Here is a 22645-nt window from a genome sequence, read left to right on the forward strand (position 1 = left end):
TGCACGTCAAGGGTGGAAGTCCTTTTTGACCAATGGTGAATTACATGATATAATTATTTTTCAACAGTTAACTCATCTTCTACAAGGAAGTATTACCATGGGAACGATGGTTTATGATTAATTTTTACGAGAAAATTTGTCGGGTGTTTTTCCGTTTTTTGTTTCTGTGTTTGATTTAACCCTAACTTTTGAAAATCGGTTGGCAAATAAAATAAAAATTTTAAATCGAATCTCGTCATTCTTATATTCGGGTCCTCACATCATCATTAATATAAAAAATTCTTCAATATAAATTTAATAAGTTTTGAAAAATAAAATTAAGATAAAGTTATAGGAAATTGCAAGGAAAAATAAATTTATGACTACTACTATTAAGGTTTTGAATATTCTTCACTATCATTTAATTTTTCTAATAACACCTTTGTTCTAATAATAATAATTTTGAATATTTTCTTTCTACTTTATAACAGTGTTCAATTTTTATATATTTTTAATTTGGCATTTTTTAGTACGATATTTTAAGATATAATCATTAATTAAATTTATATTATTACTGTAGAAATGTATGAATTATCTAACAACAAATTATGAATTAATTTGTCAAAAAAGAAGCAAATTGAAGAATGTAAATGAAGACATCACAAGACAAAATATTTTGGATATTTTTCCATAAAAGTAATAAGAAAAAAGTTTTAGAATGAAAAAAATTAAAAACATTTAGTGTATTTGTCATAAATTAAACATTTTCCCTAAACTTCAGTGAATATTATAATTTATAGATGATTAAAATTATTGTGAATTACTCTGATTCCCATGTTCGTGAATAATTGAGACCAAGTAATCCTTCAAGAACATCAAATTCTCAAATTTTGAGTTCCATTTTCAATGTTAAATTTGTAATTTGTTTCAAGACTTTATGCATTAATGCTATTTTAAAAAAATTTTCTGAAAAATGAATAGTTTTATTAAATAAATATACTGTGCAGTGGTTTACAGTGCTGCAAAAGTCATTTTATTTAAGCCAAAAGAAAAAAATAAACAAAATAGTAACATAACCTATGACAGACACCATACAGATGAGTGAGTGCAGTGATCTTTTGGCATTGTGCCACCTGAACATTCAGTTCATGCAGGTGCCAACTCCAGTTTATAGTAGTATGTAATCTCTCATTTCCTGAAAGGTTGAAAATGAAAGTTGAAATTTTGGTGCATAAACTTCTGATCATGAATAATCAAATTCCCACACACTGATGTCCATGAAAATTGAGGGTCTAGTGCAGCGCTGTCCAACTTATCATAGCCTGCGGGCCATATTTTCTTCACCAAACATTTCGGGGGCCAAGAAGGTTGATAAATGAAAACTCAGTTTATGTTAATTAAAAAAATATTTTATTTATACTAAAAAGAAAACTTTAAAATATTCGTAATATATTAATGAGAACATTGTGGCCGTAATTTTCACATAGTAAAATAATTTTAATATTAATAATAATAATTTAGTAACATAAATTTATTCATAGTAAAATGTACTCGCGGGCCGTAAAAATAATTTGGCGGGCCGTATACGGCCCGCGGGCCGCCAGTTGGACAGCCCTGGTCTAGTGTATTTTTAATTTTCAAATCTTTTAATTGAATAAATTTGTATAAATATCGTGTGTAAAAACATGCAGAAAAACATCCAAACTTGTTTGCAGTTAGTGAGAATCAAACTATGAAATAATTGAATACAAAATCAATTACATGTCTCAAAAGAAACAAAATACTTTTATTTCAAGATCAGTTTGGTGACCTTGACCACCTTTTTTTTTACCTTGAAAATATTTTTCTTGCACCATCATTAAGATCATCTCAACACAACTAAAAAATGTTTTTGTCAATTTGGGGTTTGTTTTTGAGATACCACTAATTGAACTTGAAATAAAAATGTTTCTATTTTTTAATTTGTAATGCATGTGGTCAAGGTCACCAAACTGACCTTGAAATAAAAGTTTTTCTTTTGAGATGTGTAGCATATTGCAGTAATAAAGCTTTGTGTACTACCAATTTGAAAATTTGACCTCAGACCATGTTCACAGTCAAAATTATCTTCTTCAGATAATGAACAAGTTTGTTGCCTGAAGAAGACAATTTTGAATTTGTCAAAAGTGCTTGTGCTTGTTATTCTTAATTATATATTAAAAACCCATTTAACACCAACACAGTAAAATTTTCTTAAATGTTCTGATTTCAAACATTTACGATTTAAGTTGAGGATGATCTAATATAGGTTGAAAATGTTTTTTATAAGATGACAATAATGAAAATTTATATCATTTAAAATATCTGTTGCTAAATTCATCAGTATCAAGTTGGCTTAGTTGGAAGAATAATGGATTTAATGATACAATATTTATTGCTTATTTATTTATTATTATAATTTTATGTTGTTTTTTCAGTTGTCTTTTACTGTCTTTTGGATTCTGTAACTATAATTTAATTTAAAAATTTTTATTTGATATATTTTCAGGGAGCAGATATATATAGTAAATCATGTAATGGTGAGTCCATTTATTCACTAGCTACAAAAACTGGAAATATAAAAATAATCAATCTTGTTGATATGTTCAAAAAATCAGAGACAGCTTCTAGGTAAGATAATTAATTATAAATAAGGATTTTAAAATTATGTTTGCAGAGTTAACAATGTAGGATTAAATTATATTACTGTACAACTTTTAAACATTGTGAATTGTTTGAAAGTTTCAGAAAGAAGTTAAAATGTGTCTTTATGTATTTTTTTTATTGTATATGATATCAATTATTTAAATTTTTAATATAATATAATATACATATATGTACATACTTATATTATACACACACATTGTATGTATACCTATATTAATTGGTATCATATATTCTAGGGGTGTACCAAACATTATAAAAAGTTCATATAAATATGAGTCTAGAAATGGCTTTTAGAATTATTACAGTTTTTCCACAAGTTTTCCTTCAGATATCAATCAATATTGCTTTGATAATTTGCATAAATATGTAATATATGTATGTGTTTTGTTGTTTACAAATGCCAGTTGTGGAAGATACAGCAGATTACCTTGTAGTAAAGAACTTGTAAAGGAAATATATTCAGTGAGTAAAATGGAAGACATGCGCTATACTTGTGATCTTGCAGATGGGAATACATTAAGAGCATGTGAACTGTATTCAGAAAGATACCCCATCAGTGTTTACCTTGTTAAAGAACATTCACATGAATTTACCAATGTTTCAACAGATAAGCTCATTTGAGAAAAGATCTTTTGACACTGGAAGACCAAAAGAAATATGAAATGATGACCTTGAGGAATAAGTTCTTTGTAATGTGGATGAAAATCCATTTGAAAATACAAAACGAATTTCATTGAGGGAAGAAGTTAGTCTTATGTCTGTGAGTAATATTCTTCATGAAAACTGTCTCTATATATTACCTTCTATGGTACAAGGTCTTACTGAGGCAAACTGAATTCTTCAACTATCATACATAATACACACTTGGAGTGATAGCCCTCATGCATGTGACAGGCCAAACATTAATATCAGTTCAGTCTAATTGTTTGTACTGGAATTGTGTAAGATCATTTGATAGGTCTCTAGTATTTATTTTTATGTCTGATAGTAGATATTTACTTGCAATTTCTTCAAAACAAATTGCACCATTTAATGGACAATGTACTGTACCTCTGAATGTCATTTTGACAAATGTAGTTTGTGCACAATGATACTCTGGCTTACTTCAGTTGGAGAAGTCATCAGTATTTGGATGGATGTTTTCTTCAAAGATGGATTTGTCATGGAAGATCCATTGAATGCTCTATTCAATTACCAGATTCCACTGAATTTTTATCTTTGGGGATATTTAAAGTCCCTTATTTATCAAATCTGTCTGATGCCAATATTTTAAGACAGTTTGCAGTAAACATATGTGAGCAAATAAGTTAACACTTCAGGAGGATTTGACAGAGTACAGCAAAGAATCGAATACAGGCTCAGAGGATACATTAAAACATGAGACCATTTTGAACAATTTTTGTAACAAAATGTTCTGTCTTGTGTTTGTGTTTTTTTGTTTTGGTTAAACTTTATCTTGTTAATTGCATTACATGTTCTATTGAATTGTTTATTAATTGTTGGTTATTAATTGTTTATTAATACACTCTATGATAATTATATTATATAAGGCTAAAGCTCTGCTACACATTTAATGTTAATGCCAACTTTGTCCCTTAATATCTCCACAACCAATGAATTAGTTTTGATGAAATTTAAAATACAATGATGCCTCATACTTTGAATTGAACGCATTTTAGGAGACTGTTTAAACTTTAAATTATTTGAAGTCTGAATCAATTTTTCCCATTAAAAATAACAGAAAGTGAATTAATCCATTCCCAGACCTTAAACAATATTCAGTTTGGTAAACTTAAAACAGAAAATACACATAATTTAAAGTAAAAATAACACCATTAAATGCTCCAATAATAACTTAAAACATGAAAACAATAAATAAAATAGATAAATATCGTATAACAAAATGAAAATTGCATTTACTCATAACACACCATTGACTTTGGCATCTTGAACATGGCTGCCATATTCATCCTTCATCTAACACTTTTGTGTTTTGTGATAATTTCCCTTTTCACCTCAATTGTTGTTATTACAGCCGTTTTCTTAGACTTTGTTGATTCCACACATTTCTCAGTTGTCAGGTTAATAAGTAACAGTTATATTGGGTTGAACAGAAAGTTTTTACACATTTTTAGCATTCTCCACTATAGTGGTGAAGTGCTTATGTTACGACTTTTGTCCGTTGGGCAATGTTGTCCGTCTGTCAGATTTTCACATGCATGCACAATGACTTTACTTTTGTTATCTAATTGTTATGTTCTGTTCAATCCATTTATTACACATGTCCCATGCATGTGCACAACTACTTGATTCTAAGAATTTATAAAATTTATTTTAAACAAAATTAATATTTGATTCACTTTGGTGGAGCATGCTATCACATCGACTTGACCAAGCTTGTTAACAACTGTTGTTACTTAACACAGATGTGTGATTTAATTATAACAGTTATGAAATTTAAAATATTATTGCTAATTTGAGATTGTACTCTGTTTCAAAGGTTATTTTTAAACTTTTTACTTCTCACATTTGTTTGAGTAAAAGCAATTTGAAATGTCTACAGATAAAATAAATATTGGGCATATTATGTTTTATGAGTTTTGGAAAAGATATAATGCAGTATAAACAGTAAAAGAAAATTTGTAATATGTATGGGGAAGATGCTCCTAAACTTCAAATAAATCAAATGTACTTTAAAAAGTTCTATTCTGGAAATTTTGAACTAAATCGTACAAAACATAGGGGTGCCCAAAAGCTGTTTACAATGAAAAGTTGCTCAAAGAAATTGTTAAAAATTGATAACATACAATATATATATCCAAACATACCAAAAATAAACTGAAAAAGCACTGAATGCATATAAGTGTTAACATGAGAGTGAGAGATGATTTGGGCACATTATAGATTGTATTTACTCTTCGAGTGCATTTTTTCACTGCACATGCAGTTCAAACTTTAAAGCATTGTTGAAATTCTGAGGCAAATTTTTGTCAAATTTAGCATTCAAACTCTGAATTGTTCAAAGCTGTAAAGCACTATTTTTAGTATCTTAGGAAACTGACACTAACTGTGGCCGGTAAAACTTCCGTTAACCTAACAGGTACTTTATGCGGATTCGAGATTAGTTTGCCAGGCCTGGGCTTTTACGCGTGCACCGAAAATATTAGTACGAATAACGACAAATATCAAGTCAAAGCAAAAGTTTCAAATATATTTAATTAGTAAATCGAATTTAACTAGGTACAATGGTCTATAATCCAAAACAAAATTTATTAACGAAAATCAACAAGTCAACCCGACAATAAAACTCAGCTACCTAGTTTAACTTAATCTTAATTCCCCTTTTAAAACTCGACAAATCAAATCCTTAAGAACTGTGAACAAAATCTCTTACGAACTAAATGTCTATCCGTCGCCTCACTACACTAGGAACCTATTTCCTCAATCCTTTCGTTATCGTCAAATCGAATTCCTCTTTAAACCCTTGGATCACCTAATTCTCAATCTGGACTTCAACCAGGAATCACCTCGCTCTGGAAATCACCTTGATCATCTTCGGTTAGCGTGCTGGTTTTATGCTGTGAGGTGATGTCACAATTCAGCTAGGTTACTCCCCTTATTTACATACTTAGTTTTTCTAACATCAAGTTTCTTTCTGGCAGCTTTAATTTTCCGACAAAATCTTACAAACTGTTTACAAAGTATTTAGCACAATTTTCTGGGATGTTTTATGACGGTTTAGTAAGTATTTCTTTGCTAGTGAGTGTGGGGATTCCCCCCTCCATTTTTCTGCGGACTGTTTATTTTCGCTGGGTAGCGCAAGTGCGCAAGAATTTTTTCCTACGGCGCTCATTCTTTCGTGAGTTACTTTATTATCTTCTTTTTTTTTTTGTTACTAATAAGAGAGTGGTGGGGAACCTTCGTCCTAACTAAACATAAGCCCCAAACAAAATATAATAAAATGAAAAAATAATAATAAAATAAAAATAACGCTCGGACTCAGTTCCTTACAAAGCTGTCATTTGAAGTACAAGGTACCACTGTAATCAGTGTCTGTGGTGAATACTTTGTACACCTTAAATTTTGAATAAATTCATTGGATCATTTTGGACTTACACAATCATTATTTTGTTACATGAATTTACAAAGCGAGAGAATATTTGTACATGTATAGTTTTTAGATTATATCATTTCATAATGTTATATTTTTTGACTAATACTTTTGTATTAACATAAATTTCATTTATATTTATTTATCTGTGAAAGTAATCAGAATTTATGTCAAGTTCTTTAAATATTATGTTGAAGGTTATGACTTTTAATGTTTGGAACAAAAACTTAATGCACTTTATCCTAAACAGTCTATTGTATAGAATAATAATTATCAATAATATAAATTTATGTTTGATGTACTTTGTATACTGAATAATTTTCAAACTTAAATTAAGAATATATGTCAATTAAAAATATTTTTAAAAGTAGAAAGGAAAATCATTGCATAATTGATATAAATATAACATTCTTTTAATATTAAAGTTTGTAAAAGCTAGTGATTTAACAAGTAGTATATTCAGCCTCAGGCCGAATACCAAATATTCGGCCATTCGGCCACACTCCTGGCCAAATATTCAGCCAAACTATTCAGCTTGATTAATGCACATATGAAAATTGGTGCACAAACTGCATTATGGCAAGGATCACATACCCTGCTCTCTAGTGCCAAATTGGTTTATAATTTATGTAATAGCCATAAATAGCCCGATATGATTCGGCAGTTGTTGGTATTTAGATTGGTATTTAGAAGTTATAACTTATAAGTTATTTTATTTGCAATCGATCTTTTTAACTCTAATTAAGCACTAAAATTTTGTTTTTACTACGTATTTGTAGACTGAATAGTACCCTAAGGATATACTTTAGTGGGGACATATGGTCTAGTTTCTCCCCAGTTGTGGAACAGTTCAAATATATTATTGGGGGTTTCTATTTGTGAAGTTTTGTGATATTTTGTTGCTATTGTTTTTGTCAATATTTTTAAAATTAACATGATTTCAAATGTTATCTTTTGTATATAATGAGAAATGCTCATTCTTTGCTTTATATATAAAGTAAATTATATATTAGTTACTCATCTTCTAGAAATAGATAAATAATTCTTTCATTAAATACAATAACTTTCAATAAAACGTTTCGTAAATTATTTTAAAATATCGTAAAAAATATTAAAATATACACGAATGCGAATATAACATAATTAACTAAACAATAACATTAATGCTCGATACATTCTAACCTACATGCCATCAATGCCATAAGATATCAGGCTAGATAAAGGCTATAATAATATTTAATTACGAAATAATTTAATACTAGAGTTAGATGCTATTTCTTATTAACTTTAATAATTATAATTTAATGTTCAGCATTAATAAAAGTTACCAAAATGATTGATTTACTGTGTTTTTGTTATTTCTTACTCCTGTTTTTAGGTATTCGGTATTCAGCCGCATAGTGATTTAAATATTCAGTATTTGGCCGAATAGCAAAAAATAGGCCAAATACCAAGTAGTGACCAAATATTTGTTACATCACTAGTAAAAGCATTTAAATATATAGAAGATTTTATTTCTTCAGGTTGTAACATTCATGATGGTGCTAGAATATCGAAACAGTTGGTGAAACAGAAACAGAATACTGTAATGACTAGGCTTCTACTTTCCAAAGAAATGAATAATGCTACAAGTAAGTGTTTTAAATATATTTTTAGCCAACAATATAGTAAAAATTATGAATATATATTTTTAAGTTAAAAATTAAATAATAATGCCTTAAGATGCCTTTTGTTTCTGTGTGTATTAATAGCTTTAAATTTAATTTTCTAATATACAGTAGTAATAATTTAATGTTTTTCACAAATGTAAATGATAAATTAATAATAATATCAAGAAATGTGTATAAACTTAATTATTCCAAATTAAAAAGAATTCTCCATAACAAAAATTGAAAATTTTTAGAAATTTATAAAATTACATTAAAAGCATGTTTAAGCAATTCATTATTGTTTTATCATATTTTCACGGAATGACCGGCATGTTGGTCTATCTGGGAAGACCACAAAATCAGATATTTCCATACGGTAAAAGCCGGCATGCCAGTTTATTCCGGGGGAATGCATGCATGCCAGTTTAAGTGAGGTTACACATCCCTCTTTAGAGGGTGCATTAAAAAAATGAATGAGTTTTTATTCTAAAACTGTGAAACTGTCAACAGTACAACAAAAGTTACAATTATATGTTTGTGTGTGTCTCTCTCTCTCTCTCTGATTTTATTCCTTTGTTAACTTCTAAACTCTTTGACTGATTTGGATCAAATTTTTTAGAGTAACTCTCTAGGATCTTGCAGAAAATATAGTCTAATGAAGGTATAAGCAGTTCATGAATCATATTAGAGATTCAAAGAGTATAGGTTTTTCTGGATTTATTCTGGATTAACACTGTTGATTTGAGTTGGCCTAAAACAACCAAACTTTTAATATACAATAGTTTTAATTTATTTGCTTATACTTATTACTTTTGCTCTGGCAATGTCAGGCACATCTAGTTTTACTATAATTATAAAAATTCTAATTGTGGGGTTGGCTTATTATGACACAGAAATTTGGGAGAGTCAGGTAATTGGGACTTTATGATTTCTATGGACTCACAAAGTATTTGAAAATCAAACAGCAAAAAAGTTGTTCAGATAAAAAGAGAATTATGTTGCATTAAATGCAACTGTGACCTGTGAAGAATACAGTCAAACCTGTTTTCAAACATAATTCATTCCTAAAAGTTGTTCTAAAACTGAAACAAATTTTTCCATACGAAACAATATAAATTTGTTGTTTTTATTGTCATGACTAAGTGCATAGATAGACACTGGGCATTTCTGACATCATCTTTATGGTGTCTTTATCTACTTATCCACTTAAATCTTTATCTACTTATTTCTGACATCATGACGTGAGAATTTTACACAAGGAAACAAATTGGTACAAGAAAAAATTTAAAGAAAGTTATGAAATAATAAAAAACCAAAGAAAAAAAACATCAATAAAAATTTAAGTGTTAAAATTCATGATAATTGGTTAAAATTATTAATTAATAAAGTTAATAATAATATCAACAGCAATAATAATAATAGTAATAACAATTAGAAAGATTAATTTATCATATAAGTGTTTTTAAAGAAATGCAAATATGCCAACTAGATTAAACAGAACCTCATTAACACGGACATCAAGAGTATGTGCTAGAAGATGTTCAGTGTTAAGTCAAGAAACTTTAACTGTAATAGTACTTTAACTGTGAATATATTTTAAACTATAAAGGTATTTTAACAGTAAAACAATTTTAACTGTAAATAAGTAATTTTAAACAGGATGTTTACATGTTAACACTACCTACAAGAAATCCTGGAAGTCAGGGTACGTTGTAGCCTATTATAATATAAACATTTTGTAATATGAGAAATTTATGATATGTTTTATTATGTAGCTGACAGAAGAGGGGCTTATGCCCAAAACGTGTATCGGCCTATAAGATATTCCGAATAAAGATGAAGTCAGAAATGCCAGTGTCTATCTATGCATCTAGTTGTGACAATAAAAACAGATAAAAGAAGACATGGTTTCAGAATACACAAATATAAATTGTGAATTAATCCATTCCTGATTTCAAAATAAAGCCTTTTTTTTTTTTTACCTTTTTAACTGTATTTCACACACAAAAATGCCTACAAATGCAATGTAATATTATATATAATATATGACATTAATAAATATTAATATTATAATATATAATATTATACTGATAAATTTTTTAATTGTTCTTGAAACCGTGTTTTTACTGTATATTGAGCATTAAATTTTGTTATTTAATTTGACTTAAGTGTCTTTAAACATGAATTTTTGAATATCATTTATGTTATGTGAATGTCAATTAACATGGTTTTTATTCATTAATTTGATTTAAATTCAACTGCAACGCATATAAAAAAATGGAAGTACATGCACATTGAAATTAATTTAAATAGCAGCAGCATCAACAGTGACATGAGGCAATCTCAGTGTCACTAACTTCAGAATTGGTAGTCCTATCAATCATTGGTCGGGTTGTTGACTTTCTTTAACATAGCAAGTACAAGGAGGTAACTATCTGTCTCTCGCTAATCTGTGATTGGCTCTTGCCAAATAGCTTGTTTGGCAACAAGGACAAATATGAGTTTGAAGTTCTGTTTTTGAACTGATTTGTTCAAAAAGTGAGTCATTCAAAAGCCAAGGTTTGATTGTATGTTGATAATCATACTCTGTCAATTGTGTTGAAAGAATAATGTAATGGAAAAGAGAAAGAGAGAGAGAAAAGACAAAAGCAGAAAACTCTCCTCTGGACAAAGCAGTCAATCCTGGGATACCCTTGTAAACTACTTGTGATAGACTAAAGATCAAATTGCAGACAAGTTGGATTGATAGTTCACCAAATGAAGCTTGTGAAAAAATTCCCAGAAGAGGAACATTAATATGATTCTATCAGATATTCAAACAAAAAATTGTTTTCATAAATCTTAAGAATGTGTGACTAGTGTGATATTGATAAATCTTTTGAATAATTTTTTTAATATGATTTATAATAATTATAAATTATTAAGAATGTAATTTAATGTAATAAATAAATTTTAAAATTTGAATTTTTAGATCTTTTATCAACGTCTTCAGTTTATTCCCTTTCTTCATTATTAGAAAGGTTAGATCTTTCAAAATATTATCATGTTTTTGAAGATCAAGACATTGATCTCGACACATTTCTAACATTGACTGATAAAGATTTAAAGGATATTGGAATTAAGTAAGAATATATTTAATTAGTTCATAATTTTTTAATTAACTACAGTTAAATATATTAAATAATGAATTAGAATCATAAATATAAATAATTTTTCTTAGAATTAATTTATATTAAGTTTAGAAACTATTACTAATAAAATAATTTAATCATTAAAATTTGTTTATATCAAAAACAAATTAAAAATAGGAATTAAAATTGTGATTCAATGTTTCTATGGTTAATGTGCAAATTTTTATTTTGTATAATTAATTACACAAACAAAGTTGAGATTGGTTTTCCTGTTTGTAGAATTTCAATGAAGTTTTTTAAAATTTGTTAAGTTTAAAAATACATAATGCAATATTTGAATTTATCTTCAGTATATTAAATATTTATTTATTCTCTTAAGCTTTTTCTATTTTATTTTATCTTTGTAGTTATTTATATATTTTAGACACAAATAAATAAATAAATTATATATACACCAAACGATCACCTAAATAGCCCAATTATTTAGGCGATCGTTTGGTGATGTTTCCATATACATATCAGGTTTTTGTTATATATATATGTTGCTATTGACATTAGCATGACTATTCATTTTAATAATACTGTAAGACTTTGTTCAGTCAAATTTGAGTGGGTAAAAAAAACTTGACCAAGTTAGTTTCAAATTAATGAATTTAACACCTAATTTTTTTCAAATTATTCTGTGGTCTTAAATCTCCTATTATCAAGCCATTTCTCAAGAATCTGAACACTGAAGCCCACTAGTGGCCAAGTGGTTCCTGAACACTGGGAGTTTGGTCATGGGTTTGCACTGTGCTCGGACGGGCTGGCCATGTGGAGTTTTCCAGGTTTTCTCCACATTTGTAATGCCTAAATAGGGGCAGTTTCCCTTAAAAAGACCTCATGGAAGGCATTCCCTCTAGGCAGATTGCCCAAATGTTGCATTGCCATAACTTAACAAACAAACAAACTGAACACCGAATGATTACAAAATTGCATAGTTTATGGTGCTTTTGAGCATGTTGTCAAAGCACCCCCTTGTGTTCAAATCAGAATGCTGATGACATACTGTATCAGTAAATGGATGTCAACATAAGGTTGTAATGGTGTGATATTGTGTTTGGCATGGAGCCATAGTGTTTATCTTAATTATGTGTATTTACATTGGATATAAGAGATGATGATGAACATGGATGTAGCAAAGGGTGGAGGTACAGAAAATAAGTTTGAGTTTAAAAATATTAGCATTTTCAACTTAATGAGATTATACTATATGGAAAACCCTATATGTTGTGTTGGGGACCTGTAGACAGATTTGAATTAAGAAGTTCAACTTAACAAGATTTACTGTATTCACTTATCTTTTGTTTCTTTATGAATTTTCAAAAATATAATTTTATTGAAAAGCTCTGAAGAGTCCTAAAGAATTTCTGATGATTTAATGTGCTCAAAAATGTTAACATGCACTTATGCACTTATTTTTTAGTTTAATAATTCCAAAAAGACTGTTGAATTTTTATTTAATTTATCTAAATGAATTTCTATTTAAAAAATTTACAAGAGAAATACTAAATTAAATCATTTTGCATGATATTGCAAATTTTCTTGTTGAGAATAAAATTTTTAAAAAAGAGCATTATTATTATTATGTTTTTTATTTTTTTTAGATTATTAGGTCCTCGTCGAAAAATGACAACTGCAATAACTCGATGGCATGAAAATGCGTCTGTTATTGGCAATCCCTTAGAGCATGCATTTACAAATAAATTACTGGTTGATAAAGAAGAACAAAACAGAAAAATAGAAGAGGTAAATTAAAATAATTTCATTAATGTTTCTAAGTATCAATTGCAATCTAGATATCAAAGTATTTATTTGTGAATCCATATTAAAATATAGTTTTAAATAAATTTTTAAATGAATACCTGTTATGTAATTTTTCATTGAATCTATTCAAAGAATATAAATATTAATCTAGCTTATCAGTTTTCTGTAAGAAAAATATGCCAAAATTGTTGCTATACATTATATTTTATATACTCTTTCAAGCTTTTTATAAAACTAAAGTTAGTTTTTAATATTATAAATGTCAATACTGTATATTTGAATGCACAAAAAATACTAGAATAATTAATAGTAACAACTTTTCCAGTTTTACACACACAAAATTTTAATCGAATACTATTATTTTTGTGTAGTTTTTTTCTTGTGTTAATTTAAATGATGTATTTTTATTTATGTAGAAAATTTAATACAATAAATTATGTATCTTCTTTTAAAGAATATTGTTAAAAAATCCAGAATGAATAGATTATCTTTTCTGGCAACATTTGATCATGCCATCTGTTATGATATTTTATTAAAAAGAACTTTTTATATATTAATAAATGCTAATAATGAGTAAAATCATCATTAAGTCAAATCCTACTTGAGATATGACACACAATCCTCTTTATCTCCCATTCTGTCAACCTTTAATCACCAAAATTTAATAGCATCAATCCCCTAATACAGAAACCACCCTGCAAAATTTTAGAAATTTTTGACAAAAGGTACAGGAGTTATTAAGCTTCAAATTGGGTGAAGAAAATTGTGCCCCACACCTAACATACAAGAAAAAACCCCCACATTCTTTTGCATTTCTGAATTTCAAGATCCTGAATCCAAAAATTAAAAATCTTGGGTGGTCATGTTTTGACCAAACGTCATACTTTTCCTCTGGGAAAGTAAAATGTTTAGAATATAACAGATATGCCCAGTCTGTTTTTAGTTTCATCCGTAACATTTAATTTATATGTAAAACATTATTATATTCTGAGCATAATAAGTGTCATAATCTGTATTTTACTTATCTTATAATTAATGTTCTTGTGCTGTTTGGTCTATAAGTCCTTGAAAATTTTCATAATAATAACAAAAATTATTATTAAATTATACAGAAATATTATTATTAAATTTTCAGTTATAATTTTTTTGTAATAGGCTATAAACATTGTATAATTTTTATAGAATGCTTTCTAATATATAAGTTCTTATTTTTAATTTAATAATTTATTATCTGGTCAGTATTTATGATACATAACAGTTTGATCAATATTATTTAAATAGCAGGCTGTTAGAATTATATTATTCAAGTTGATTAAAATGTTTTTTTATATGAAAATTATAATTTATAAATGTAATTACTTAATAAATTATTTTAAAATGTTTATATTAATTTATTATTTATTTGTAAATCTTAGCTAACTTCTCAATTAAATCAAGAAAAAGATTTAAGAAAATTAATTGAGATGACACTTGCAACAGAGAGACAAGCATTAGCCACAACAATGTCAAAATTATATTATATAAAAGAAAAAATGTCTATTTTGATAAGTCAAATCAGGTAAATATATTAAGTAACATATGTTTAAATATATAATAGCTAAAATAAATGTAATCTGAATATGAAAATTCACTTTATCAAAACACATTTGTTTAGGATTAAGTAAAGTTATTACTTTTATTAATGCAAGTACTTAAATATAAAAGGAATGTTAGTTTACTATCAACATTACAAGTTTCATCAAACTCCTATATTGAATAAAAGCTAATATCTTATCACATCTAATCAGAGCATGTTAAAAATACAAATAAAGTACAGTAGAGCATCGATTATCCAACCCTTGATTAACCGACTTATCGGTTAACTGACCGCGTTCTAGTTGGCAAATTCAAATGTCCGCTAGTGATGTGGCACTACAATATTTGGTTATGTCTTGGTTACTTTAATATTATTTTTGTTAAATTTTTGCATGTTTTAGCTGGCAGCACTGGCTTGACCAAGAAAGGGAGGCTAGTATTTAAATCAGGCCTAATACACTATACTAATAATGTATTTTTTCATACTTTTCGGTTATTCACCTTTTCAGTTATCTGACCAACCCCAGTCTCTAATTAAGTCAGATAATCGATGCTCTACTGTATATGCAGGAATACTAGAAGAGTTAACCCCCCTCCCGTTGTCACCCATTGTCACAGTTTTCAAACCTACCTTTAAAATGATGTCACATCAGTTACAGCCTCCTTTTTCTTTGAGAAAAGTACAATAATCAGAAGTAGTATTCAATTTTATTTACAATGTAAATATCAATTAGCTTACTCCAAAAATATATTCACTCCCATGCATCAGTTAGCTGTCTTTTTATTGACACTATGCAAGAGATGGTACTTTGGTTTCCATACAAACACTTTTGGGGAGATTTTTTACGTCAATAAATTCTTTGTTGATCCATTCAATGTCTGCTGAAGACATTGAATGGATCAATGAAGAATTTATTGACATTGTCCCTTTTTGTTACGACATGTACCAGTTCTTTTTGACTGACTAGAGCTTGGCCTTGAGAATTTGTAGTATACCATTGAGAATCATTGTGTGGGCTTTTCAAGGAGGCATGATATAATGTGCAGTTGCCATATGTCCAGTTTGCAATTGCCATAGACATGCAATATGAGTCATATGGCAGAGATCAGTACTTATGACAAGACTGTTGCAATATTTCTTCTTTTAAAGCCTTTCTCACAAACAGAGTTGCAAATATACCTACATTTGAAGATGGTTCTACAGCTCTCAAATCTTCAATACTATGAGTTAATTTTATTGGTGAAGGCACGAATTTATCTGGCATTATCTTATTATAGCACGTCTAAATGGTGAACAGCAATTTGTCTTAGCATTTAATAATTTGTAGCATGTATTGCAATTCCCTGATGTGTTTAGAATGCTAAAAAGAAGAAATTTCTTGATTTGTCAAGTCAGTTTGAGAATCATCTACTGGGACAAATTCAGCAATTACTGAATGATTATCAATGACTATAGTTGACCATACTTCTGCCAATGTGCATCCTGTAAAATTAAAGTTATCTTCTTCGAGTTGTTCAACTGTTTTCCCAATTTTGTCAAGATTGCTGCTGAAGTAAAATTAATTCAGCCATTTTCCTAAAAAAAAGGAAACCGTTCAATGCTCAACTCTATTATAGGCATTGCAGTCGGGGGCATTTGTGGCTATAAACATTGCATGTAGATTATTCTGTAAAAAGAGAAAAGTTGCAGGCAGCCTTGTTAACTTTGTGATAGTGCAGATTTTCATCAGTTATAATAACAATAGGTTTTAGATGTCCACCATTAAATTTAACATACTCAGCAAATTTTGGCAAATTTAACAATTTTTCATAACACAGGAATAGGAATAAGATAGAGGTGAATCATGTTTATCACTTTGTACAGCAATGTACTTAGGACCAGAGTAACTCATTGTTTGGGGATTACTGAAACAACCTGACTTGACATCAACACATGCATAAACTGATGGTATTAATTTATGATCATTGGCCACTACCCAATCATGATCTGGTAGCTTTATCCTATATTCCATATGCATGAGTAATGAGGATTTTTACAGGAATGGTTATTCCTGTAAAAATCCTATCTTTGTCATCTTGATTAAGGAAGAAAACTTTGGTAGGTTCTATTAATGAAGCCAATTCCTCTAAGTAGTGAATTGATGCTCTAACAAATTCTGAGTCTGGATGTTTTACATGTAAATCATCCTGTGCCTTTCAAGCTTTACTGGCACTGTCACAACATGTCTTTTACCTTCAATTATGTTTGAAGAACTTGGCAACAAATGCAAATAAACACTGCTGAAACTCAATTTAATTCAATTCCTTTGTTAAATTATCAAGAGTTTTAAAGTTCTGATATTCTTATTCTGGCACTCATTTTTCTGGACAACATGTGGTAAATAATCTTGACATACTATTGGATCATTGTTGCCACACAAAGACCAACAGTTCTACAGAAAAAAAAGTTTCCTCTTCCAAAACTTCCCAAGTATTAATATTTCTACCTGGATTTGTTTAAAATTTTTTGAATAAAATTTGGGTTAAAGTGAAAATTACTGGATTTCCAAAGCTGAACATTCTTTTGATTTGGCAATACTGAATTGGATAGCAAAAATCATCAAGTAGGATGCTTGACTTTATAAACAAAAACCAGGATTGACTACAGAAATGATAGCAAGTCCAAAAATATGAAATAAAATATTTTATGTGCAACTTGTTGTGCTGATCAAATTTTCTCTTATACAAACTTTGGTGTTTTTATTCCTGCACAAATACTCAGTCAGTGGTGCTTCTTGAAAGAGTTTTGCAATATCAATACTGAAAGTTGCAGAATAAAAGAGTATGCACAATTCTATTTTACAAGATCCATCCTTAACCCAAATTGTATATTTAGTAAGCAGTGACATCATGCTGCTTTAAATCTTCTCCCCCTCCCTTGTCAAATTCTTAAACTCCCCGTTTGGGGTAGGGGGAGTTTAAGAATCCTATCAATAAGAAATTATTAATAATATGATTCTAAAAAACTAATTTGTAGTTACAAATTTAAAGTATTAATTTATTAAAACTTTTTGAAAATTTATCAAATCTATTAAAAATTAAATGAATTTCATTTACTACAGCTAGCAACATTTCTAATAATAATTATAATGGTAATTTATTAACTAATTTAAATAATTAAAATTTCTTATCAGAATTATTCATCCTAATTTACTTTTAGACTAGTAAAAGAAATTTAAAGGCGATTATTAATTAGATGTAAACAGTTTTCCAATTAATCAGTATAATCAAGCTATGTAAAATTTATAGTCAAATGAATTATTTATGGTGAATAGTATTTAGGCACTAAGTAATTTATCAACAAATTTTCATTATTTAAAAATAATTCAATATCTTTTTTGAAGTTTTCTGAAATTGCACCTTACATCAATAAAGTTTTTTTTTTGATTTTTGAATATTCTATTTTACAATATTTCTACTTTATCTATAATAATATATTGAATTTTTGTTTTTTATTTAAACTAGTTAGTTAATTAGCATTAGTATTGGATGTAGCATTCAAAATTACACTATGATTTTAAAACAAGTAATCAAGTAATGCATGAAATCATTAATACTCATACTGAAAATCACTTTTAAATTAAAAACTTGATTGTTAAATTAATAATTGATATTAAGTATTCACATACAATTTATAATTTGTAATTTTATTTTATACACTTTTAGTAGAAATTCAAAATTATATTAAGTATGGGTACTGGGAGTAGAACGTTGTCGTGTCTCCTTTTTTTCATCTAACAGGTCAGTGAGACCTGCCCACTGTCAAGAATGGCGGTGATGTTGTTACACCATTACGCGAGTGGAGGAAGTGAGTGGGTCCAACAATAAAGCAGCGGCGATATTCGAATAATCAATAATCAGTTGAATAACAAACAAAAATTTATTACCAGACAAAGATTAACAAAATACAATTAGAACCTCTAAGAGGAGGTACATCGATTAACCTAATACGGGGGAGTCCGAGAGAGAACTCAACAAAAGTTTGTTATCATACCTCATCGATCGATGGCAAATGGGTCCTTGAAATTTCATCGATTCGGGGAGGTGTGGCTGGGTGAGGCTAAGTACTCGTCTCGGGCGGTGATTTCTTAACGGGACTGCCCCTTTTCCCTCTCTGTTCCCCCTTTTATCTCTTTTGGTCATGCTACTGATTTTTGCCAATCACCAAATTTTGGATTTAGTTTCTTGTGATTCATTTCTGAGGTCCATGGGAAAAGCACAATTAAATGTTTTAATGTTATTTTTGGTTCTGGTCAGTCCAAACTTTCACATCAGTATTGAAAAATTCAAATTTTTTATGATTTCTTTATTTTCACATTGCCATTATTTGTAAGTTTTCATGTAGATAATATATATTTAAATCATATGCAGGCAATGTCTCTAGAAAACATAAACTGTTACTTTAGATAAAAACCATTCTTCCAAATGAAAATTATGGTGGTTATTAATAAAAAATGCTTTTAGGATCAATTTATATTTTAAGAGTAGTTATAATAAAAATTAAATTTTGATAATTTTAAACAACCATGATTTGAAAAACTATTTAAAAATTGAAGACTAAATACAAATAAAAATTTGATGACTTCACGACATCCTTTACAAGAAAAGTCAACTCTGGTCATGTTAATTGTGTTCCTGTGGTTGTGAAGGATGTTATTGAAGACATCAAATTTTTTGTATTTATCAAGGCACTATCAAAGGTATTGCTATTCATGTTTGTCTGATAGTGAGTGTAGCAAATTACTTGGAAACTGAATACAAAATGAGTTTGTTTATTAGTTCAAGAAGCAGCTTTCTAGGTATTTATGCAGAAAGCTGCTTCTTATGAATCAATGAATAAATTATCTGCATGATACATATCAAGTAAGAATAACTGGTTTGTACTTCATTAAAAACAATTTTTATAAAACTTTAAAAAATCTGAAAAAGAAAAATTTTAAATAATGTGTATAATAGAATATAGTACTGGCAGTTAAATTTCAGAAGTGTAAAAATTTATAGTATTTCTTACAGGTAATGTAACAGATTATATATCTATAATCTGTTAAATTATAATCTGTTGTATCAAGATATAAGTACAGATATTTAAATAATAATACAGTAGAGCATCGATTATCCGACTTAATTGGGGACTGGGGTTGGTCGGATAACTGAAAAGTATGAAAAAATACATTATTAGTATAGTGTATTAGGCCTGGTTTAAATACTAGCCTCCTTTTCATGGTCGAGCCAGTGCTGCCAGCTAAAACATGCAAAAATTTAACAAAAATAATATTAAAGTAGCTAAGACATAACCAAATATTGTAGCGCTACATCACTAGCGGACATTTGAATTTGCCGACTAGAACGCGGTTGGTTAACCGATAAGTCGGTTAATCGGGGGTTGGATAATCGATACTGTAATCTTATTATCTGGCCAGAATATGATAAGTTGTTTACTGAAGCATCATTTAAATTGAAGAAAATTGAATTTGATACAGATTGAAAAATTGGTTGAAAATTGAGAAATATTTATTTACCTACATTATAAAAGAACACAAACTAGTATAGTAAACACAGCATAAACAGAGACTGCATTAAAAAAACAATGTTTTTTAAATAACAACTTTTGTGTTTTAAGTAAAATGTAATCTGTAAAATTTTTGCAATAAAAATAATCAAAACTTTATTTTCTTTTCAAGGGCAATAAATAATGGTACAGCCTTTTTACCTCCAAACATTATGCATCCAAGTCAATGGCATAATGTTTCTCCACAAGGCGTTGCAGTTCCTATGGATAATGCAAATCAGTTTATTAATACTTTGGCCTTGGAGCTGTGCAATCAAGCAGACAGGTTTTTGCACATTTTAACAGAATTCAAAACATTATGAAATACAATTTTAATATAAAGATCTAGTTTTTAAAAAATATTTTACAAGTAATACTCCTATTTTTACATTTATTTGTTATACATAAAAATTTACATTTTATGTATTTAAGATTTTAAATAATGTTTTTAAATGTGTATAAATTTTTATAACTATTTATGTAGCAAATAGATATTTTAAATAAAATCATGTATTCAAAATGTATAATCAGCTTTTTTCATGTTCTTTCGTTGTCGCTTATATTTTGTTGTTATTAACAAAATAACACTATATTTTGTTGTTGTATATATTTAAAATCAAAACATTTTATCAAGGATACTTTAAGAACTATTTATACAAATCAGTTATTCATTTTTTACTTCTAATAAACTAAATTTAAATACAATGAATAAATAGTTCATTTCATATAATGAAATATAAATCTGTTTTATTTAAAATACATCAACTAAAACTTTGCTTGTTATTTCATTTAGAAAATTTGATTCAAAGAAATTTTCTAAATAAAAGATTTCTTGTTATAATTTTTCCACAATAAACCGGTGGTTTTGTTTATCTGTATATTAAAACAAAAGTCACAAATGAAAGTTTAAAAATTATTTAATAAATCATCTGTTTAAACTAAAACAAATTATTAACAAATTTTTCAAAATCATCATAACATTACTTTTTAAGAACAGAAAGAAAGCATTTTTGCTATAAATAAAAAATCAATGAAAAGGTAAGTAAATAAATTTTAAGAACATACTTTTTCTACAGGTTGCATGTTTTTGTGTTGCATATATCTATTGATGCTTACATGCAATTGATAGTAAGTTATGTTGTGAGAATTTTTAATAGTAGACAAAGCATATTTATGTTTAAAGACTTTATTATTACTTATTATTATAGTTAAAATTTTTATATTAATGTAGTAATAATCTTAGTGTGATAGTGGTGGACAATTGAACATAGCTTATTATGCAAAGGATGTTTCACACAGATTAAAAGATTCAACTTTATTCCACTCATCAAAGACCCAATCAAAAGAACCAATTTCATTGATCTTTTCTCCCCTTAACATTTAGATTATAATCCTAGAATAATTTAAATTACTTATTAAAAATTATAAAACATGTAAATAAAATGATTTGAAATGTAAGTACTTTTCTCTACAGTTTATGACAGGAATTTGGCATACTTTATTTTAGTACAATCTACAAAGCAAAATCTTATATCAGTTAGAGTCGCAGAAGTTAAAAAGTTATTAATTAGTTTCCTAGAAGTTAAAGTTAAGTCAGATATTTTATTATGTGGATGGAATCATACTTCCCAACAAGAAGCAACATTTGGAAAGTCAATTTTATAAATAATTACAGTAACTGTAAAAAACCATTTATTTATGGTTATTACTTATACTATGGTTATTATTGTATACTAGAATAATAAGAATTACTTAAATTTAATGAGATTTAAATATTGTGTGCATGTCCAAAGATTTAAGTTTTAAATTAAAAAAATAATAAAACAGAATTTATACAAAATATTAATTATCATTTATCAAATATTTACTACAATATTATGGTAAAGATATACAGTTAAGGAATAGATATTATATCTTCACTTTCTCTGTTGTTACATTGTTATAAGAGTAATAGAATTGATAAATTTGATTTTCTTCCCTTTGGAAATTATATAAAGTGTTAAACAATTCATTTTAGTTCCAATTATCATTTAAATCTTTTTCATTAGCATGTTTACAAGTTCATTCTTCATCTGGTGTAATTAGTTAATGCTAAGTCAAATAAAATCAGTATTAATATATG

General features: G+C 27.9%; 1 protein-coding gene across 1 annotated transcript in view; it reads left to right on the forward strand.

Annotated features, from left to right (window-relative positions):
- The window catches only part of LOC136975923 (ankyrin repeat and SAM domain-containing protein 3-like), a 30459-nt gene extending 9409 nt beyond the window's left edge, over positions 1-21050 (forward strand). Inside the window, exons 7-13 of the mRNA XM_067271089.1 lie at positions 2507-2628; positions 2675-2751; positions 8299-8406; positions 11396-11546; positions 13202-13343; positions 14777-14919; positions 20657-21050. Of these exons, the coding sequence (XP_067127190.1) occupies positions 2507-2628; positions 2675-2751; positions 8299-8406; positions 11396-11546; positions 13202-13343; positions 14777-14919; positions 20657-20846 (933 nt within the window). The 3' untranslated portion in view covers positions 20847-21050. The remainder of the gene's footprint in view (positions 1-2506; positions 2629-2674; positions 2752-8298; positions 8407-11395; positions 11547-13201; positions 13344-14776; positions 14920-20656) is intronic.
- Positions 21051-22645: the final 1595 nt, after the last annotated feature.

This window comes from Centruroides vittatus, unplaced genomic scaffold (genome assembly GCF_030686945.1).
Source record: "Centruroides vittatus isolate TY-2023 unplaced genomic scaffold, ASM3068694v2 contig_391, whole genome shotgun sequence".
In the NCBI taxonomy this organism is placed as follows: domain Eukaryota; kingdom Metazoa; phylum Arthropoda; class Arachnida; order Scorpiones; family Buthidae; genus Centruroides; species Centruroides vittatus.